Source organism: Balaenoptera ricei, chromosome 12, assembly GCF_028023285.1.
Source record: "Balaenoptera ricei isolate mBalRic1 chromosome 12, mBalRic1.hap2, whole genome shotgun sequence".
NCBI classification, from domain to species: Eukaryota; Metazoa; Chordata; class Mammalia; order Artiodactyla; family Balaenopteridae; genus Balaenoptera; species Balaenoptera ricei.
In genome coordinates, this window is record NC_082650.1 from 61,875,659 (window position 1) to 61,898,176 (window position 22,518).

Consider the following 22,518-nt stretch of genomic DNA (forward strand, 5'->3'; position numbering starts at 1 on the left):
ATCCTTGTGAAGACTGTACTAAAGCATTCTCTGCATCAGAGGAAGGTAATTAGGATGTGTATCCCCACAGAGATGGGTTCTTCCATGATGTTAAGGAACCAAGGGCTGGAGTTATTGTATATGAAGAGAAAAGCAGGGGAACAACAGATACCAAAGAATCCTTTTTATCTGCCCAGATATGATGTAGCTGGTTCATGGCTGACAAGATTTGCAGTACCTGGAGGGGTACTGCTGGGAAATTTCAAAGGAGACTACAAATCTCACTATTGTTTAGTGCATAGTTTTTCTCTTTACTGGCTTTCTGGAATCTCTCCATCAGACTGCAAGGGACAAAACAGGTGGAGAGTTCTCAGGAGAGTAAGAGGAAGCTAACTGGCTTGAACCCCTTGCTCTACTATATGAAGGCATATAGCACAGTACTTGGCATACAGCTTATCTTCCTTGACATCATGGCAACCAGAGCGCTAAAACAGTGAACTTCATTGTGGTTCTCAGTCCTATTTGCTTTCATTTTGGGTCCTTAGCTACTCAAATTCCTAGAGGCATATCCAAGACCTTTGGGATTGCATGTGTCCTTCCACCTTTTGAGAAGGGCTCTTCTCTCTATGAAAGGGTCTTGGTGTTAAGTGCTCCTCACTCTGGCTGGTTTTCTCAGCAACCCTTGTTGCTCCTGGGTGGCCGACCTCTTGTCCGGTTTGGACTGGGATTCCTCCCCTCAGGCAACATCTCCATTAGAATCCTTTTGCCCCCTTCTTTTTCATGTCTCTTCTACTCAGGACTGGTCTGAACTACGAATGAATTCCTGGCCAGAGTTGGAAAGCAAGGAGATTGGGGAGGCCATGGTAACAGGGTCCTCTTGCTCACCAGAGTAAGTGAGAGTTGGTTTTCTTAGGTTCACTTTGTCCTTTTCTCCCTAAGGCAGATCTGCCCAGTGACAGTTTACATCATACCCTCTGCTTTGAACCCAGCTCCCAGAGCCAGCCCAGAACAGGGCCTGCAGAGAAGCCTGGTTCCTCTGCCCTCCATGGCCAGTTCCGCTGCGCATGGCTGTGCAAGGTCACCCACGAGGGCTGCGATGCGTGCGGGGCTCTGCTCAGGCTGTACCCCAAGCAGTGTGTGCCCACAGGAAGCGCACACCTCTAATTAGTTCAAAGGCAGAATGTGTGTGTTCCTTGATAAGAAAAGTGCATGTATTTTCAGAGGATGTATTAGCATTAGGAGGAAAATTTGATTTTTCTTTAAAATTTCCTGGATGGAATCTGTGACCAATTTTAAGAAGGCTATGCTTTAGAACAGTGTGTAGGAGGAACACACACACACCTTGTTACACAGTGGCACTCATTCATCACACCTACTCTATACTTCCAATTTCTTTCCCAAGGTAGCAATCATTTTCAGACACTTAAAATACTTAACATTTTATACTATGCTTACTACAACAGACTAAAGGTATAATCAACTGTCAGTAAAAATATCTATAGGTAGATAAATACAATGTTAACTCTGATTTTTACAAATCTACATACATAGCAAGGCTAAACACCATATAACAGCGAATGTCTGCAATAGTAAATAACAATTAAGAAATTGAAGAACTACACTTTTATTTACGTTTCCATATTCTAAACTCTTTGCTTAATGTTAATTTCATTTCCAGAGTAAGAGAAAGCTTTTTTGCATTTCCCAAGTATACCACAATTCCACTTTTTGCCATCATCTATGTTCACGTCTCAAAGGGAAAACAGATTTATTATAGTCATTTTGGTGTTTAAGAAACCAAACTGCCATGGATGTTGTCCAAGAAAGACTGTATCAACTTCCACTCTGCAGCAAAGAATAATCACATACAGAGTACAAGTGCAGCAACTCGGAGCCTTCGTGAACTGAGTGTTGGAAGAGCACCCAGGTTGAGAGAACCATCAAAAAGAGTTCACTCTCTAAAATGTCCAAACACTTCCCTGCCTCCTTCAATAAAGTATAACAAATATGACTTAACCCTTTCTTAATGACATAGAACATTAAGAAGGGGTTAAGAATAAACAATGGATTTGAAATTAAGAGGACTGGGTTTGACTCACTGGGTTGACATGCCCCGGGAGTCTGATCTTGGTCATTCACTGCACCTTCCGGGGCTCGTCATCTTTAAGAGGGATCACCGAATTCCTCAGAGCTGTCTACAAGACTAGGCTACACAGCACACATGAAGTGCCTAGGGCAGTGCCCCGGCTCTTGCAGAGGGTGATCCATGAAATGCCAGCCCACTTCTTGACCCCTCTGTGCACAATCTGAACCGATGAGTTGCTGCCATATATGCTGCAGGGCTGTCACCCCTGTGTGGAGGCACACGTCAAGAGTGGGTCACTGGGCAGAATAAACGCAACTCTACATCTTGCCCTAGAGCTTTGTTTTAAGCACTTACATTGGATATATGTGTGTGAGTGTGGTTGTGTGTGTGTGTGTGTGTGTGTGTATAAAAATATATTCTTATTTGGTTTCCTTTTTCTCATAAAAGTGAAATATGAGCATATGACTCCCAGACAATAGGATATGGCTGTCTTTCTGCAAACTTCTTCCCTCTTCCCAAGCAGTCTCCTTACCCTTCAGAAAGTCAGCTCCCCTAATGCCGTTATGCTATCTTCAGCTCATGTTTCATAGATCCTTTGTGCCACAGGCACTTCATATACATATGTGTGTGTGTGTGTGTGTGTGTGTGTGTGTGTGTGTGTGTATATCTCATTAAGAGCAGCTTTGTTCATAATCACCAAAAACTGGAAGCAACCAAGATGCCCTTCATATATCCACATAATAGAACGGTACTCAGCAATAAAAATGATCTATCAAGTCACAAAAGACATGGAGGAACCTTAAATGCATATTGCTAAGTAAAAGAAGCCAGAAAAAGTCTACATACTATATGATTCCAAGTATATGACATTTTGAAAAAGGCAAAACTATACAGACAGTAAAAAGATCAGTTAGTGGTTGTCAAGGGGAGAGGGGGAGAGATGAACAGGTGAGGCAAAGGGGACTTTCAGGGTAAGGAAACATATATATAAATTTATATATATATATATATATATATATATATGTTTACATATACAGACGTTTACACATATATTTAAGTTTCCATGTACATACATATATACATGTAAACTTAGCCATTGTGAAAGAAACCACAAAACAATCAAGGCCAACAATAAGGCAGCCACTTATATTTGAGTGTGTGTTTTACCACAGCGTTCACAGCAATTTTTGTGCTCTTTTGTTTACCAGTGATTTAAACACGCTTTGCAGTCTATAGCCTCTAAGCTTAAACCATATTGTGGTTAATGCATCTAAGTATAGAAACTACTTATTTGGGTAGCTTTATCAAAAAACAGTATTTACTATTGCATCCCCACTGCACACCAATGAAGTATGAGCTATGGGTTATCAATTGTACTTTAGAGATGGGCAAATGCAGGTATAGCTGTAATTCAGGTGTGAAGAAAGAAATATACACAAGACACAATTGAGAGCTGATGTCTTTCTTTACATCTGTAAACCACAAAGCATACAACACATTATTCACTCACCTCACTAGGAATATGTTTTGGCAGCTCTGTGAAATGTAACTGTCTGCCTTAATTTCCTAAGGCATGATATTTGGTTGGGCTGACCCTGAATTTGTGATCCCTCTCCTTTCTATTTTCCTTTGTACCTGCTACCTGATGGATGACTTTTTCCTTTCTATCAGTATTTTCATTTCAGCTGCCAGCATTGCCTCAGTTATTCTATGAAACATATCTCAAACCCTACCAGCTATAGAAAAGAAAATGGATAATATCACACACCTTAATAAGCCTCTAAAGAAAAAAATTTAGTAAAAAGGTGAATTCCCAACATTCTTCAAGACCCAAATACCACGTTCTCTGTGAAGGTTTGCACTGATGGCCCCAGTTAATCACACTCTCCTTTTTGTTCCCACTATGTCTTGTATTCTGCTTCTATTATACCTCCCATCACAGTGAGGACACGGAACTACGTATCTAACTCTCTCTCCCACCAGGATGTGAGCTTGCCAAGAGAAGAAACCCTTATTTTAGCCCAGCAGACACTGAACATAAGTTGGATGAAATGGAATTAAAGAACAAAACTCTATAAAAGAAGATAAACCTCTAGTCGGTATCTGGTTTGATGTAGTGGAGTAGTTCTCAAGTGAAAACAGCGGGTGAGGAGGGTGGGCAAAATGGGTGAAGGGTGAAGTTATTTATATTATAACTGAAAGGTACAAACTTTCGGTTATAAGGTAAATAAGTCCTGGGGATGTAATGTATAGCGTGGCAACTATAGTTAGCAAAACTGTATTGTATTTTTGAAAGGCGCTAAGACAGTAGATTTTAAAAGTCCTCAGGACACAGAAAATTTGTAACTATATGTGGTGATGGATGTTAACTTATTATAGTAATCATTTTGCAATATATACATATTTCAAATCACTGTTGTACACCTAAAACTAATACAACGTTACATGTCAATTATATTTCAGTTAAAAAATAATTCTAAAAGGAAGGGTTTTGTGTATTCTAATAATTGTTGCACTAACATGAAACTAGATAAGAACCGTGAAGCTTCAGATTTGGATTTATATTGTCTTTATGAAGATTTGTTTTGATTTGCTATGATAGTCATACACTGACATGGCTTTTGTATTCTACTAGTTGTCACTATTATTCTTTCATTTAAAAAAAGAAAGAAAACGAATGTTCTCTGAAGATTCCTGTAAATCCTATAACAAGTTTAATGATGAGCAACTTTGGCTTTTAAACCGTCACATTCTAATCTATTACTTGAGGCCCTGATCCTGAAATGTATGTAGACGACAGGGTGTCAAGATGCTAGACAGAGCTCTTTACGGCTTTAGATTGTTTTTTTTTGGGAGGGGGGGGGGAGGGTTCTTGTTTTTAAGCCAGTAAAGCCATGATTGAGTCACTGAGCTTCAGCGATGACAATGAGAATTCAAGTTATCTTCCAAACTCTTTCCCATATAATAATTCTTCAGGATATTTTAAAATTACACCAGCAAGCAACTGAGTTAAGATTAAAATATTTAAGATCAAAATTATTTTACTTACCTTTCCATTATTTTAGTTGTAACCTTAAGTAGATGTAAAACTTTTTTTAACCTCAAAGTGAGTAACAAGAAAAATACCTAAATCTCATGGATAATCTCCTCTGTTTAGGTGCAGTTAAAAATGTTAAGCCTCTCAGATGACGTTTGGTACCATACCTGTCCTGTGTATGCAAATTCCAGAGCTTGCTTTAAGCCGAGGCTGGTCACACCATGTAAATTCACCTCGTCAGCACCACTTTCCACCATACAAAGACTGAACATGGCCTGAGGTGGGAGAGAAAGGAAGACAGTTATGGGACTTAAAAAGCAAGAGAACAAGATAAAGCCCTAGAGAAACTAGGAAAGAAAAAAGTTTTACAAGTTGAAGACTGATTTTGGTTTTTGAAATGCTTCTGCAAAACTTCCTTCACACAAGCCACTGCAAATCACTTAGCTGTCCAAATAGTTACAGTAACACACAGATGGCTCTGCACACCCCACACACAGAGTGGCGCTGAATCCCACAGCTGTTCTCTGGGGTGACTTGTGTTTAGGCTCTCTCCCTGAACTCATTCTCTCGATCCTGGTGTCCCACAGCTAACCTGATATGGGTAGCAGTCCCGAACATTCTTGCCATAAGACATGGAAAGTAGTGCCTTGTCTCCTGACTTCTCTGCCCTTTTTTGTGCCCCACCTCAATGACGCATCTCATTCCTCTCATCTGCCATAGATCACACCCTCTATTCCAGTGGTTCTCAAAGTGTGGCCCCTGGGTCAGCAACATTAGCATCTCCTGGGAACTCCTTAGAGTACAGATTTATGGAGCTCCAGCCCAGACCTACAGAATCAGAAATTCAGAGCGGGACCCAGCAATCTGGGCTGTAATGGGCCATCCGAGAGACTCTGATGCTTACCTGAATTTGAGAACCACTGTCTAATTTATTCAGTGAAAATCAATTTGCCTCCAAACCAATTCTCCAAATGGCCAACTTATTGAAAATCAGTTTGTCAAATGAAAACTTTGAAATTTAAAAAAATGCAAGAATTCCCTGGTGGTCCAGTGGTTAGGACTCCACGCTTTCACTGCCGAGGGTGAGGGTTCAATCCCTGGTCAGGGAACTGAGATCCTGCAAGCTATGCAGTGTGGCCAAAAATAAATAAATAAAATAAAATGAAACAAAATTTTAAAAATGAAAACTTACCAAGTTAAACAAATGCATGGACTCCCCTCCCCCCCCCCAAAAAAAGAAACCACACTAATTTGTACACCTTTAACAAGTTTGACTTAACAGGTAATAGAGAGAATATTCAATTTTGGGTCACTGATTATGAAATACACTATTTAGAAAAGTGTACATCTATGTAGTGAAGAATTAACCTTACCCAAAGGGAGGTCTGGCCTTTGCCTTTGGTTTCTGGAAGGTAATCTAGGCCTTTGGAATATCCTGCCTGATAGGAGCATCCCTGTTTCCTGGGGCTTTGGCCACTGACAGTCTAATGACATGATTTATGACAGGAGCTTTGGTCCACACTGTATCAGCTGTGACCTAGTGGGAAGCAGCCGCATAGCACAGGGAGATCAGCTCGGTGCTTTGTGACCACCTAGAGGGCTGGGATCGGGAGGGTGGGAGGGAGAGAGATGCAAGAGGGAAGAGATATGGGGATATATGTATATGTATAACTGATTCACTTTGTTATAAAGCAGAAACTAACACACCATTGTAAAGCAATTATACTCCAATAAAGCTGTTAAAAAAAAAAATAGAGGGACAAGAGACTAAAGGTATTAGTCTGACCTCCAGGAGAGGCTGGAGATGAAAGGTCAGCCACATAGGCAGTCTGTGACTGAGCACCAATAACAACTCAGGACACCAAAAACTTGAGTGAGCTTCCCTGCTTGGCAGTCCTCTGTGCTTACTGTCACAGAGCGTGGTCAGGAGGGGGTAACACAATGACTCCACAGGTGGAAGAGGGCCAGAAGCTCCATATTTGGTCCCCTTCTGGACTCTGCCCTCTGTGTCTCTTCCCTTGGCTGATTCTGATCTGTATCCTTTCCCTGTAATAAGCCATATCTGTGAGTACACAAGCTTTCAGTGAGTAATGTGAGCCTTTCTAGCGAATTACCGAACATGAGAGTAGTTTTAGGAATCTCAAACTTGCAATTGGTGTCAGGAATAAGAGAAGTCTTGAAGGGATTGTCTCTTCCGATTTTGCAGTTTGGCTAACTTCTTAGAAGTAAAACAAAAATCAAAACGAACAAACAAACAAAACCTCACTGTTCTGTGTGATAGTATTTAAGTTCATACCAAATCTTTTTAATTTTAAAAAGTCATTTTTTTGTTTTGCCAATGGAAAACTTCTAGCAATTTTTTATTCTGATAAATTCATTTTTGATTCTCAAAATTCTTTACATTTTAAATTAATATGTATGGGACAAGTGGTTTTAATTGATGGTCCATTATTCTTTCTGGAGGTCCGCATTTCTATCTCACACAGTAGAGTTGTAAGTTTCATAATGAATAAGATTCTCTTTGATAACTTCTAGTTAACCTTTTAACTGTTAGAAATACACAATTCAAGGAATTTTGTAAAGAATATTTTAAATGCTTAAAATTTGAGAAACTAAAAAATAACATTCAAAGTACCCTAAAGACATTGGGAGTATGTAACATATGCAATTATATTTGCTATATTAAATAGCAGACATTCAGAATATATTTAATTCAAATATTTACTTTATCATGAATAAATGAAATCTAACATTCCTTTAGAAGCTGTTAAAGGTGAATGGCCAATATGGTAAATTTGACAACTTGGTTAGTGAGCTGATCTGACTTCCCACTGATGCCACTGGCAGTTAAGGTTAAGAACACTAGACTCGAAGTTACATAATCCTTGGTTTAGTGAAGTACAGTGATTAAGAGCAAACTTGTAACCAAACAATTCTGAGTTTGAACACTGCCAAGTGACTAGGAAAAACACATACCTTCCCTGTGATTCAGTTTTCTTATCTGAAAAATGGGGCTAAATATTGTACCCACTTTTTGGAAGATTATATGATAGTACATATAAAGTACTGAATACAGTGCCTGATACATGGTAAGCTCTTAGAAAAATTTATATTTTATGATAACAATGAAATAGAATGAAGTTTCTCTTATGTATTCTCTGGTTAAAAGGATTGACATATCAGAAGTATCGGTTCAGAGTTTTGTTTGTTTTTGCTTTGTTTTGTTTTTTAAATCAAGTATGGCTATAGATAAAAAATGCTAATAGGAAATTGACTTAATGTTAAGTGGATTCTGCTTATGCATTTGGAGAAGGTCTGAAATTTCAAAATTAAAAAGCACAGGTTACAATAAAAAACTTTCAATCTGTCTAATTCTAAATTTGATTCTAGATTTCGTATAGCTTCTTTTAAAAGAAACTGAAAGAAATTTCAGCTGTTTTCAGTGTCCATTTTTTATTATATGAGTGTTTCAGTTTTTACTATTCCCCACATTAATTTCTTTTTTCAGGTCTTCCAAGTTGTAATTGCACCTGATATGGTAACCAGCTGCTCTCCATCAACCCATATACAGAGCAGGACAGAAATGATTCAAACTGCAAAAAATTTATCTGGGTTAATGAAGTGGAAAAAGTTCCTGAGAGCAAAGGTTAAATAAGAGAACACGCGGCCAAGGGAGTTTTTTGAATCTGCTTTCATAAGGGTCTTTTGGGATTGACATGTACACACGACTATATTTAAAACAGATAACCCACAAGGACCTACTGTAGAGCACAGGGAACTCTGCTCAATATTCTGTAATAATCTAAATGGGAAAAGAATTTGAAAACGAATATATATATATATATATATATGTATATGTATAACTGAATCACTTTGCTGTACACCTGAAACTAACACAACATTGTAAATCAACTAAAGTCCAAAACAAAGTAAAATTTTTTTAAAAAAGCAACTATGGAAAAACTGGCATAGAACAGGTATCTGTCCTCAACCAGAGACTGGTGAACTACTGAACTTGAAACCTGGCTTAGTAGAGTTGGGGAAAGAATATAACCCCTTAAATAATGTACATACATATTTGTACATGTTTGTATAAGCAACAAAGCAATACCAAATTGGTCACTGTGGTTATATTATAGAGTATGAACTGTACAGGATAGGAAGAGACTATTATTTTACTCCATTTACATATAGTATGATTTGGATCATTACCATGAACATGTGTTACCTGTGTATTTCTAACACCGGTCTTTTGAAACTTTGTTTTATTTTTAATGTTCAGGGTTGTACAGGAAGACACATCTGATTCAATCCTGGTTCTATAACCTACTTTGTCATGTGGGCAACTTACCTTGAACATGTGACCTTTGGCTAATTTGTTAACTTCTCTGAACCTCAGGCCCTTTACCTGTACATGGGGATCATACCAACCTCACAGGGTTGTCTTGAGGTTTAGATACAATTATGCTTAATGTCAAGAATAATACCTGGTACACAGAAGGTGTTTAATAAACAGAAATTCTTATTCTAATAATCCAGGCTGATTGTCCATGCCTCCCTTTGATCCCAACTGGAACGAGAGCTAAGAAACAAACCCCCCACTGCCGCCACCCTCTGACCAAATCCATTCCTTTCTAAGACTTTCCTATTGACGATTTTCACTCAAAATTCCTGTCTGGCTGCAGGACTTCACGTTCACCACATACTCCTACACCCTACTTTAAGGACTGACGCCATCAGAGAAACCATCACCCCTATTTCTAAAAACACCTAACTTCCATTCTGATATCATATCATAGAGTCTTAGAAATTTAATGTTACAAATTTAACATATAATTTTTAAAAATCAGAAAAACTGGTTAATTAAAAGATAAAAAGGGAGCTATTAAATCAAGGTCAATGTCTTAAGTTTAATAAACTTAGAAGGTACCTCAATTAGGAAAAGCCTCATTGGATACCACCAAAGTGAGGAAGAACCCCGGTCATTTGACACAGCGAAACACCAGCTGCCTAGGCTGCCTAAGCTTGTGAAACAATGTCTGGAGACCTGCTACAGACCATGGGGAAGAACAGAGACTCCTTTGGTAGCAGAAAAGGTGGTAAGACCAAGGGTGCTATCTTTTAGCATCAAACTTATTGAAAAGGTAAACTGTAATATGCATGAAAGTGAGTACCATATTCGTCTTCTTCACCATGGAGCCCCTAGACACTAGCACTGCATGCATGTAATAAATACAGGTCAATGAATGAATGAATGAATGAACTGAGAAACTCTTTAAAAATTCAGCTGCAGTGTACAAATCCAGCTGTTGGACACTGTCATAAACAAAAATAATTCGACATAAGAAAGAATTTTCTGGATATAAGGTGTTTTAGACACTGGGATTAAAAAGTAATGAAAGTTAAGCAGAAAGAATATCTACCAAATGAGTTCAAAGCTAGACATTTAGACATAGAACATATGGCAATGTCCTCTATTAAGCCACAACATTCTGCCAAAGCATGGGAGGGTTCTGCTTAGAAACAGGAAAACACTGCAGAGCCTCTTTCTTGGTTCTCACTGTTTTGTCTTTGGGAGAGCCTTGGCCAGGCTGAGATTTACAGTCATCACAGCTTACTTTTGGCTGATAATGTGCTGCAACCACCGCAAATCTTTCTAATGGAAAACCCAGTTTGTGACGATGCAATCCACTTTAAATGCCTATCACAGAGAGAGTTGTGGATTTATAGTGTCATTCCTCCTGCACTTCATATAGAAATGACACAAATTGAGTCCTAAAATCACAGTGCATGAATTAAGTTTCCTTGGGTCACATTAGTTGTCGTGCAGTCATAAGATGAGCTATAACCAATTTTAGGTTGGTATATTATGCCACAAAACTGACCGATGGCAATTCTACTACAACCTCCAAGGTAAGTAGAATGACAGATGATAGACTTTGTGAAGCACTTAAAGTTGGTGAAATATGATCTTTTTTACCTGGTAAACTACACGTAGCTTTGGAGTTGCACTGGATATGGGCGAGATATACTGTGAATCCGCATTTGATTAGGAACACAAATGATTTTACAGATGAAATAACTGGATTGTTTGGGGGCACATTCAACCCTTATCTTTTATGAGAGAGATAAGTAAAAGTAAACAAAAATGTTTTAGGAAGTTATTGAAAAGGGTAACTTGCAATGATTGTGGCAGATCCAGCCTGATCCCCTATGCTTTTTATATGTTATGTAATTAGTGATGTTTACAACGGCCGTGAGGCATTACAGAGATATGAGCTAACCTCTGAATCAACAAAGATTACATTGTGCTCAATTTAGTGTTAATGGTGATTATCCTTTATTGCATTTTGGTTATACTTCACATATAAAATAGGTAGTAAATCTCAGTTAATGAGACTGTTCAATTAACCACAATAGCCCATTTCCCTGACATTAAGGAGAAAAGGGTCCTGACCACAGTTGAACTGGACTATTTACCTTTTTTATCTCACAAATGCAAAAGCAATCCAATCCATTTGAGGCGCTTAATGGCCTGAAAGAGTGGGGATGCTTGATTGAAGGGTATTTTTCCCCTATACATTTATAGCTGTTTTAATTCTCCCTCAAACAATATAGTAATACTCTCAGAGAATAAAATGTCAGGACAAATGAAAACAGTAAAGTTATATTACTATAAATATAATTCGGCATAAAAATTAGTATTTCTGAAATACAAGTTTCCCCTCACCTTAACCATATGAAGAAAAATCTACCTTATATGCTAAAAACTGTGAAACATTTTGGTTTTCCCAACATCTTCAAATATGTAGCCTGTTTATTCAAAGAATCTAACTGTATTTCACAGCTTCACTCTTGGCACAGTTACTTCTTAAATTTAACTACATAGTGATAATGAGCCCTTCAAAACCAGCAGGATTATGGCCTATCCTATTTCTCCTTAGAATTCTCCTCCTCCTAGATGTGACCATATTTCAAACTACTTAGGTCTTCCGGGGGAGTATGGAATGGAATGGAAAAAGGACACAAATCAAGTTGTTCTTTTCTTAGCTAAAGGGACAGGACATATGAAGGCCGGAAACTGTTGCCCAGCATGAAATCAGGTTATCCACGTATGGTATTTATCTTTATCACCTGTTAGGTACTCTGGAAAATGACACCCACACATCTGGCTTTAGCGTTGGGTCACCCTCTCGGATCCCTCATTCCTCTGGTGCTTCTCTTACTTTCTAGTCTATAGTTATATCCCATGGGTATGGGATTTCAATACTTCACTACCCACCATGTAAAGAAATCCATTATTTTATCTTTAAATATCTTTCAGATATTTAGGGATAGCACTTTTACTTTTCCTTATTGAATATACTTGATAAGCTATTGTTGGATGAATCTTTCCTATGTAGAGACCTTTTGGTCTATCCTCATATGGCAGCCAGTGGCACTATCTTGCCTTTCAAAATCTACTAAGGGCACAATGACTAAGACCAAACCTGGATTTCCTGCATTTTGACAGCTGCCCTAAGGCAGAATTTGGGGTCCGCGTGAAGGAGTGACCAAGCAGATGTGATATAGATTCTACAGAGTGAAGTAAGTCAGAAAGAGAAAAACAAATATCATATATTAACGCATATATGTGGAATCTAGAAAAATGGTACAGATGAACTGGTTTGCAAGGAAGAAATAGAGACACAGATGTATATGGACACCAAGGGGGGAAAGCTGGGGGCGGCGCTGGTGGAATGAATTGGGAGATTGGGACTGACATATATACACTAACATGTATAAAATAGATAACTAATAAGAACCTGCTGTATAAAAAATAAATAAAAAATAATAAAATAATAACATACGATAGGCGATCAGGGAGAATTCTGTAAGACACAGAAGAGGCACTTACACGGCTTATCAGAGCTGCACAGGGTGTGTTTTAAGTATCATGAGTAAAACTCTAGCTTTTTTTCTGTAAGTGGAATTTTAAAACTGGAAGGTACTTTAGAGATAACTGACCCCTCGCTGCTCAGAGTGTGGTCCCTGGGTCAACAGCATTGGCATCACCAGGGAACTTATTAGAAACACAGAATTTCATGTCCACCCACACCTACTGGATGGGAAACTGCATTTTAACACGAGCCCCTGGTGACCCACATGAACGTCAGAGTCTGAGAGGCATGGCTGTAGTCAGTTCCTCCACCCTTGCAACACTCCTTGCCTATCTGAATATTTGAAGTGATGAGACACCCAATACTTCACTGGAGAATGCAAAGTATTAACAATGCTTTTAGAATATTGAATCATTCTCCGGATAACTTTCTCTTCTTGGTCCTAGTAGAAGGTCAATAAATTCACTCTCTTTTCTGCTTAATAGTCTTTCCAACATGTTATAACAGCTCTTAAGTCTCCCTATTGGAAAGAGCATCTACTCCAAATTCTCTGAGTCATAAAATGTTAGCACTCAAAGCTAACGCTAGAAATCCTGCAGTCCAGGCAGGAGACCTGAGTCCAAATCTCAGCAAGCGAGGACTGATCTCCAGATTCATGGGGAAAGGAGGGGAGGTTACAGCTTAAAGAAAGACCCACAGTCCCAAGAATAAGGCCTTTAAAAGAGTAAATCATCCCATGTTCTTAGGTGGTGGCAGTGGTAGGAGCCTTCAGACAAATCCATCATGTCACCTTCCTTTTCCTCACTACTTTGGTTGACTTTCTCTGGTCCATCTCCTTCTTATATTTTCCTGAAGAGGAACTTCATGTGGCCACCTCAGAGTTGCTACTGGCACAAATCCCTCAGACTCATTCCTACGGAATCAGAACTAAAAGCTTTTAAGGATTTTCAATTTGCCATAAAGAATGTCAAGGCAACCCAATCAAAAATTGGGCAGAAGACGTGAATAGACATTTCTCCAAAGAATACATACAGATGGCTACAGGCACACGAAAAGATGTTCAACATTGTTAATTATTAGAGAAATGCAAATTAAAACAATGAGCTATCCCCTCACACCTACCAGAATGGCTATCAACAAAAAGTCTACAAACACCAAATGCTGGTGAGGATATGGAGAAAAGGGAACCCTTGTACACTGTTGATGAGAATGTAAACTGGTGCAGACACTATGGAAAACGGTATGGAGTTTCCTCAAAAAACTAAAAATAGAACTACCACATAATCCAGGAATTCCATTCCTGGATATATATATGGAAAAAATGAAAACACTAATTCGAAAAGATACATGCACCCCAATGTTCACAGCAGCACTAGGTACAATAGTCAAGACATGGAAGCAACCCAAGTGCCCATCAACAGACAACTGGATTAAGAAGATGTGGTATATATATACAATGCACTATTACTCAGCCATTAAAAAGAATGAAATACTGGGCTTCCCTGGTGGCGCAGTGGTTGAGAATCTGCCTGCCAATGCAGGGGACACGGGTTCGAGCCCTGGTCTGGGAGGATCCCACATGCCACGGAGCAACTAAGCCCATGAGCCGCAACTACTGAGCCTGCGCATCTGGAGCCTGTGCTCCACAACAAGAGAGGCCGTGATAGTGAGAGGCCCGCGCACCGCGATGAAGAGTGGCCCCCGCTGGCCACAACGAGAGAAAGCCCTCACACAGAAACGAAGACCCAACACAGCCATAAATTAATTAATTAATTAATTTTTTAAAAAAAAGGAATGAAATACTGCCATTTGTAGCAACATGGATGAACCTAGAGAGTATTATGCTTAGTGAAATAAGTCAGTCAGAGAAAGAAAAATACTGTATGATATCACTTATATGTGGAATCTAAAAAATAACACAAATGAATGTATATGTAAAACAGACTCACAGATATAGAAAACAAACTGGTGGTTACCAAAGGGGAGAGAGAAGGGGAAAGAGACAAATTAGGGGTATGGGATTAACAGATACAAACTGCTATACATAAAATAGATAAGCAACTATACTGTATAGCACTGGGAATTATAGCCATTATCTTGTAATAACCTATAATGGAGTATAATCTGCCAAAATACTGTATCATTATGCTGTATACCTGAAACTAACATAATATTGTAAATCAACTACTTCAATTTTAAAAAAAGAATGCCAAGGTAGTTCCTTGCCTGCCCAGTCTGATATTGGCAGGGCTGTGGAGGCCACATCCAGCATCAAGTGAGAATGGTCAGGATCTAGTTATTACGTCTGTCATAGGTATAAAAAGGGAGCAGAAATAGATGTGCCAGCCCTGCATCATAAAGTATGCATACGTACAAGCACTAAAACACACTATTTCTGTCCTAATATTCATAACATCATCATATAAAATGCTCTACCTCTTTTCTATAGAGAACTTTTTGGAAAAATGAAGATAATAGTGTGGAAACACCTTAATTGCCACTTATTTTTCTACTCTTTAAAAACTCAATGTAAGTTAATGATCACTCTTAAAATTTTAACCGCAAATTTCAACAGTTCCTCTTTTATTTTTAATGTCCTCCCTTAATATCTTTTTCTTCAACATGCTAACATAAAATAAGACTATAAACACAGGCACCCAGTCCAGCTGTGCCATCTCTTTTCAATCTTTCATTTTATTCATCACTTTGGTTTGACAGCTGCGAGTCAGGCAATACATATTGGGGCCACTCGCCCCCTGTTAGGCGTTCACACACAGGAGGGCAAGAGGCCCGGCTAACACATGGTTTCCTCTAACTCCATTAGTTGCTAAGCAACCACTTCACTTGAACCTTCCTGATCCAAGGCAGAACAGGCCAGTTTAATATGAAGTGTTCAGGTCATCCCATATGCTCACGTTCACTCCTTCTGCAAACACATCTGATGCTCTGTCTATGCAGGCTACATGCAAAGTCTCTACATCTTACAAAATGGGGAAAAAAAGAGTTTAAGAATAATCCACAAGAGCTGAAATACCTTTCAAAAGTAAACAGATGAAGAGCTTTCCTCTCGGTCTGATCTTCCCGCTTAAGGCGGGAAATGAGTTGCCGACTGGAGCGGTGAGAAGCCTTGCTGAGTGTCAGAAGAGTGACCTAATAGAGCCAATCAGCAAGGACTGGAAAGATACCATAGTGTGGTGATTACTCTAGCTTTATGTGAATTACAACAGGAGAAAATCAGACTTCTATGCAGTGGATGCTTGATGCATTTTTAGAAGTCTAAGCATCTTATTGGTACACAGAAAAATTCTGGATGCACTTTGAGTTTGGATTCTTTGAAGGACTCAAAATTGAAGAAGAACAATGACTTTAACATATAAGGTTGTCACCCAGAATTTAACGAGAAACCAGCAATTAATGGTAGGGCCAACTATAATGCAAAATAGCTGAACCTGAATCTTTTACAAAGGATGGAGGCTTACTGTCTATGGACATAAAAATAAAAGGTGACCAGAGAAAGAGAAAAGTGATGGACATTACGCCTGCATACATTGAAAGAAAGAATACGCCAATCAGAAAGGAAAGCAAGCTACCTACCACCAGAGCCTCCCATCAAGCCTCTTAGATAGCCTCAACCACCAGAGGGCAGACAGCAGAAGCAAGAAAAACTACAATCCTGCAGCCTGTGGACCAAAAACCACAGTTACAGAAAGATAGAGAAGATGAAAAGGCAGAGGGCTATGTACCAGATGAAGGAACAAGAAAAAACCCCAGAAAAACAACTAAATGAAGTGGAGATAGGCAACCTTCCAGAAAAACAATTCAGAATAATGATAGTGAAGATGATCCAGGACCTTGGAATAAGAATGGAGGCAAAGATTGAGAAGATGCAAGAAATGATTAACAAAGACCTAGAAGAATTAAAGAACAAACAAACAGAGATGACCAATACAATAACTGAAATGAAAACTACACTAGAAGGAATCAATAGCAGAATAACTGAGGCAGAAGAACGGATAAGTGACCTGGAAGACAGAATGGTGGAATTCACTGCTGCAGAACAGACTAAAGAAAAAAGAATGAAAAGAAATGAAGACAGCCTAAGAGACCTCTGAGACAACATTAAACGCAACAACATTTGCATTATACGGGTCCCAGAAGGAGAAGAGAGAGAGAAAGGACCAGAGAAAATATTTGAAGAGATTATAGTCGAAAACTTCCCTAACATGGGAAAGGAAATAGCCACCCAAGTCCAGGAAGCACAGAGAGTCCCATACAGAATAAACCCAAGGAGAAACACGCCGAGACACATAGTAATCAAAGTGGCAAAAATGAAAGACAAAGAAAAATTATTGAAAGCAGCAAGGGAAAAATGACAAATAACATACAAGGGAACTCCCATAAGGTTAACAGCTGATTTCTCAGCAGAAACTCTGCAAGCCAGAAGGGAGTGGCATGATATACTTAAAGTGATGAAAGGGAAGAACCTACAACCAAGATTACTCTACCCAGCAAGGATCTCATTTAGATTTGATGGAGAAATCAAAAGCTTTACAGACAAGCAAAAGCTAAGAGAATTCAGCACCACCAAACCAGCTCTACAACAAATGCTAAAGGAACTTCTCTAAGTGGGAAACACAAGAGAAGAAAAGGACCTACAAAAACAAACCCAAAACAATTAAGAAAATGGTCATAGGAACATACATATCGATAATTACCTTAAACGTGAATGGATTAAATGCCCCAACCAAAAGACATAGACTGGCTGAATGGATACAAAAACAAGACCCATATATATGCTGTCTACAAGAGACCCACTTCTGACCTAGGGACACATACAGACTGAAAGTGAGGGGATGGAAAAAGATATTCCATGCAAATGGAAATCAAAAGAAAGCTGGAGTAGCTATACTCATATCAGATAAAATAGACTTTAAAATAAAGAATGTTACAAGAGACAAGGAAGGACACTACATAATGATCCAGGGATCAATCCAAGAAGAAGATATAACAATTATAAATATATATGCACCCAACATAGGAGCACCTCAATACATAAGGCAACTGCTAACAGCTATAAAAGAGGAAATCGACAGTAACACAGTAACAGTGGGGGACTTTAACACCTCACTTACACCAATGGACAGATCATCCAAAATGAAAATAAATAAGGAAACAGAAGCGTTAAATGACACAATAGACCAGATAGATTTAATTGATATATATAGGACAGTCCATCCAAAAACAGCAGATTACACGTTCTTCACAAGTGCGCACGGAACATTCTCCAGGATAGATCACATCTTGGGTCACAAATCAAGCCTCAGTAAATTTAAGAAAATTGAAATCATATCAAGCATCTTTTCTGACCACAACGCTATGAGATTAGAAATGAATTACAGGGAAAAAAACGTAAAAAAGACAAACACATGGAGGCTAAACAATACGTTACTAAATAACCAAGAGATCACTGAAGAAATCAAAGAGGAAATCAAAAAATACCTAGAGACAAATGACAATGAAAACACGACAACCCAAAACCTATGGGATGCAGCAAAAGCAATTCTAAGAGGGAAGTTTATAGCTATACAAGCCTACCTAAAGAAACAAGAAAAATCTCAAGTAAACAATCTAACCTTACACCTAAGGAAACTAGAGAAAGAAGAACAAACAAAACCCAAAGTTAGCAGAAGGAAAGAAATCATAAAGATCAGAGCAGAAATAAATGAAATAGAAACAAAGAAAACAATAGCAAAGATCAATAAAACTAAAAGTTGGTTCTTTGAGAAGATAAACAAAATTGATAAGCCATTAGCCAGACTCATCAAGAAAAAGAGGGAGAGGACTCAAATCAATAAAATCAGAAATGAAAAAGGAGAAGTTACAACAGACACCGCAGAAATACAAAGCATCCTAAGAGACTACTACAAGCAACTTTATGCCAATAAAATGGACAACCTGGAAGAAATGGACAAATTCTTAGAAAGGTATAACCTTCCAAGACTGAATCAGGAAGAAACAGAAAATATGAACAGACCAATCACAAGTAATGAAATTGAAACTGTGATTAAAAATCTTCCAACAAACAAAAGTCCAGGACCAGATGGCTTCACAGGTGAATTCTATCAAACATTTAGAGAAGAGCTAACACCCATCCTTCTCAAACTCTTCCAAAAAATTGCAGAGGAAGGAACACTCCCAAACTCATTCTATGAGGCCACCATCACCCTGATACCAAAACCAGACAAAGACACTACAAAAAAAGAAAATTACAGACCAATATCACTGATGAATATAGATGCAAAAATCCTCAACAAAATACTAGCAAACAGAATCCAACAACACATTAAAAGGATCATACACCACGATCAAGTGGGATTTATCCCAAGGATGCAAGGATTCTTCAATATACGCAAATCAATCAATGTGATACACCATATTAACAAATTGAAGAATAAAAACCATATGATCATCTCAATAGATGCAGAAAAAGCTTTTGACAAAATTCAACACCCATTTCTGATAAAAACTCTCCAGAAAGTGGGCATAGAGGGAACCTACCTCAACATAATAAAGGCCATATATGACAAACCCACAGCAAACATCATTCTCAATGGTGAAAAACTGAAAGCATTTCCTCTAAGATCAGGAACGAGACAAGGATGTCCACTCTCACCACTATCATTCAACATAGTTCTGGAAGTCCTAGCCACGGCAATCAGAGAAGAAAAAGAAATAAAAGGAATACAAATTGGAAAAGAAGAAGTAAAACTGTCACTGTTTGCGGATGACATGATACTATACATAGAGAATCCTAAAACTGCCACCAGAAAACTGCTAGAGCTAATCAATGAATATGGTAAAGTTGCAGGATACAAAATGAATGCACAGAAATCTCTTGCATTCCTATACACTAATGAAGAAAAATCTGAAAGAGAAATTAAGGAAACACTCCCATTTACCATTGCAACAAAAAGAATAAAATACCTAGGAATAAACCTACCTAGGGAGACAAAAGACCTGTATGCAGAAAACTATAAGACACTGATGAAAGAAATTAAAGATGATACCAACAGATGGAGAGATATACCATGTTCTTGGATTGGAAGAATCAACATTGTGAAAATGAGTATACTACCCAAAGCAATCTACAGATTCAATGCAATCCCTATCAAATTACCAATGGCATTTTTTACGGAGCTAGAACAAATCATCTTAAAATTTGTATGGAGACACAAAAGACCCCGAATAGCCAAAGCAGTCTTGAGGCAAAAAAATGGAGCTGGAGTAATCAGACTCCCTGACTTCACACTATACTACAAAGCTACAGTAATCAAGACAATATGGTACTGGCACAAAAACAGAAACATAGATCAATGGAACAAGATAGAAAGCCCAGAGATTAACCCACGCACCTATGGTCAACTAATCTATGACAAAGGAGGCAAAGATATACAATGGAGAAAAGACAGTCTCTTCAATAAGTGGTGCTGGGAAAACTGGACAGCTACATGTAAAAGAATGAAATTAGAATACTCCCTAACACCATACACAAAAACAAACTCAAAATGGATTAGAGACCTAAATATAAGACTGGACACTATAAAACTCTTAGAGGAAAACATAGGAAGAACACTCTTTGACATAAATCACAGCAAGATCTTTTTTGACCCACCTCCTAGAGTAATGGAAATAAAAACAAAAATAAACAAATGGGACCTAATGAAACTTCAAAGCTTTTGCACAGCAAAGGAAACCATAAACAAGATGAAAAGACAACCCTCAGAATGGGAGAAAATATTTGCAAATGAATCAACGGACAAAGGATTAATCTCCAAAATATATAAATAGCTCATTCAGCTCAATATTAAAGAAACAAACACCCCAATCCAAAAATGGGCAGAAGACCTAAATAGACATTTCTCCAAAGAAGACATACAGACGGCCATGAAGCACATGAAAAGATGCTCAACATCACTAATTATTAGAGAAATGCAAATCAAAACTACAATGAGGTATCACCTCACTCCTGTTAGAATGGGCATCATCAGAAAATCTACAAACAACAAATGCTGGAGAGGGTGTGGAGAAAAGGGAACCCTCTTGCACTGTTGGTGGGAATGTAAATTGATACAGCCACTATGGAGAACAATATGGAGGTTCCTTAAAAAACTAAAAATAGAATTACCATATGACCCAGCAATCCCACTACTGGGCATATACCCAGAGAAAACCGTAATTCAAAAAGACACATGCACCCGAATGTTCATTGCAGCACTATTTACAATAGCCAGGTCATGGAAGCAACCTAAATGCCCATCAACAGACGAATGGATAAAGAAGTTGTGGTACATATATACAATGGAATATTACTCAGCCATAAAAAGGAACGAAATTGAGTCATTTGTTGAGACGTGGATGGATCTAGAGACTGTCATACAGAGTGAAGTAAGTCAGAAAGAGAAAAACAAATATCGTATATTAATGCATGTATGTGGAACCTAGAAAAATGGTACAGATGAGCCAGTTTGCAGGGCAGAAGTTGAGACACAGATGTAGAGAATGGACATATGGACACCAAGGGGGGAAAACTGCGGTGGGGTGGGGATGGTGGTGTGCTGAATTGGGCGATTGGGACTGACATGTATACACTGATGTGTATAAAATTGATGCCTAATAAGAACCTGCAGTATAAAAAAACAAACAAAACAACTAATACTAAACTTTCATTGGGTTATTTGTATGGAAATATGTTAATATAAATGTTTCAGACATTACATGAAATTTCTAAAAATCTTATATTTGTATGTGTATGGAAATATGTATGGAAATATGTTAATATAAATGTTTCAGACATTACATGAAATTTCTAAAAAAAAAAAAAAGTAAATAGATGAAGAACTTCTTTTAATCCTATGAGAATGATTTTTAATCCTATGAAAAATCTATATGCATAGGTATATCATTTTTAAAGTGATATGAATGATTTGATATGAAAATCTCTCATATGACTTTAGAGTCCCATCTCTCTAAATGAGAAGAATACTGGTAATTCAATCCTTCAGGAATCCAGGCATGCAAGCCCAAAACCCAATCGACATCAGATGAGCTAATTAAAAGCAATTGATTCAGCAAACAGCTGGATCATCCCAGAGTGGACAACTCATTTTGAATCAGTTTTTTATAACAATGATAAACAGAAGCAGGGCATATCTATATATTCCAATAATTTTTTACAATGATTCATCAGATTCACATGATCAGCTACTTTGTCCCTCTTTTATAAAACATCTGTCTTTGCTCAATACTCAATCTCTAAAGGTTTAAAATTTTCATCAGCTTCATTATCCTTCAAACATGTGTTCTTGTTCTTTCCGAGGAAGCTAAGGTTGACTGTATTACTGTGATTAAATAAGCATTAGTGAAATTGTGATTTTAAATAAAGCAGCGTGAAAGTCATACATTTAAAAGCATAAAAAAGATATGGCAGAAAAAGCGAAAAAAGTCTTTCAATACAAACTTAAATACATATAAAGAGC

General features: G+C 38.0%; 1 protein-coding gene across 6 annotated transcripts in view; it reads right to left on the bottom strand.

Annotated features, from left to right (window-relative positions):
- Positions 1 to 22,518, bottom strand: part of KLHL32 (kelch like family member 32) — a 230,963-nt gene that overhangs the window by 122,497 nt on the left and 85,948 nt on the right. For 5 of the 6 annotated variants that reach the window (XR_009506207.1, XM_059941554.1, XM_059941555.1 and 2 more), the window contains exon 4: positions 5,270 to 5,377. Coding sequence is in view for 4 of the 6 variants with exons in the window: in XM_059941554.1 (XP_059797537.1) it covers positions 5,270 to 5,377 (108 nt within the window). In the remaining 2 variants the exon portion in view is untranslated. Of the gene's footprint in view, positions 1 to 5,269; positions 5,378 to 22,518 lie in introns of those variants that run through there. The other variant, XM_059941560.1, reaches the window with a different exon arrangement.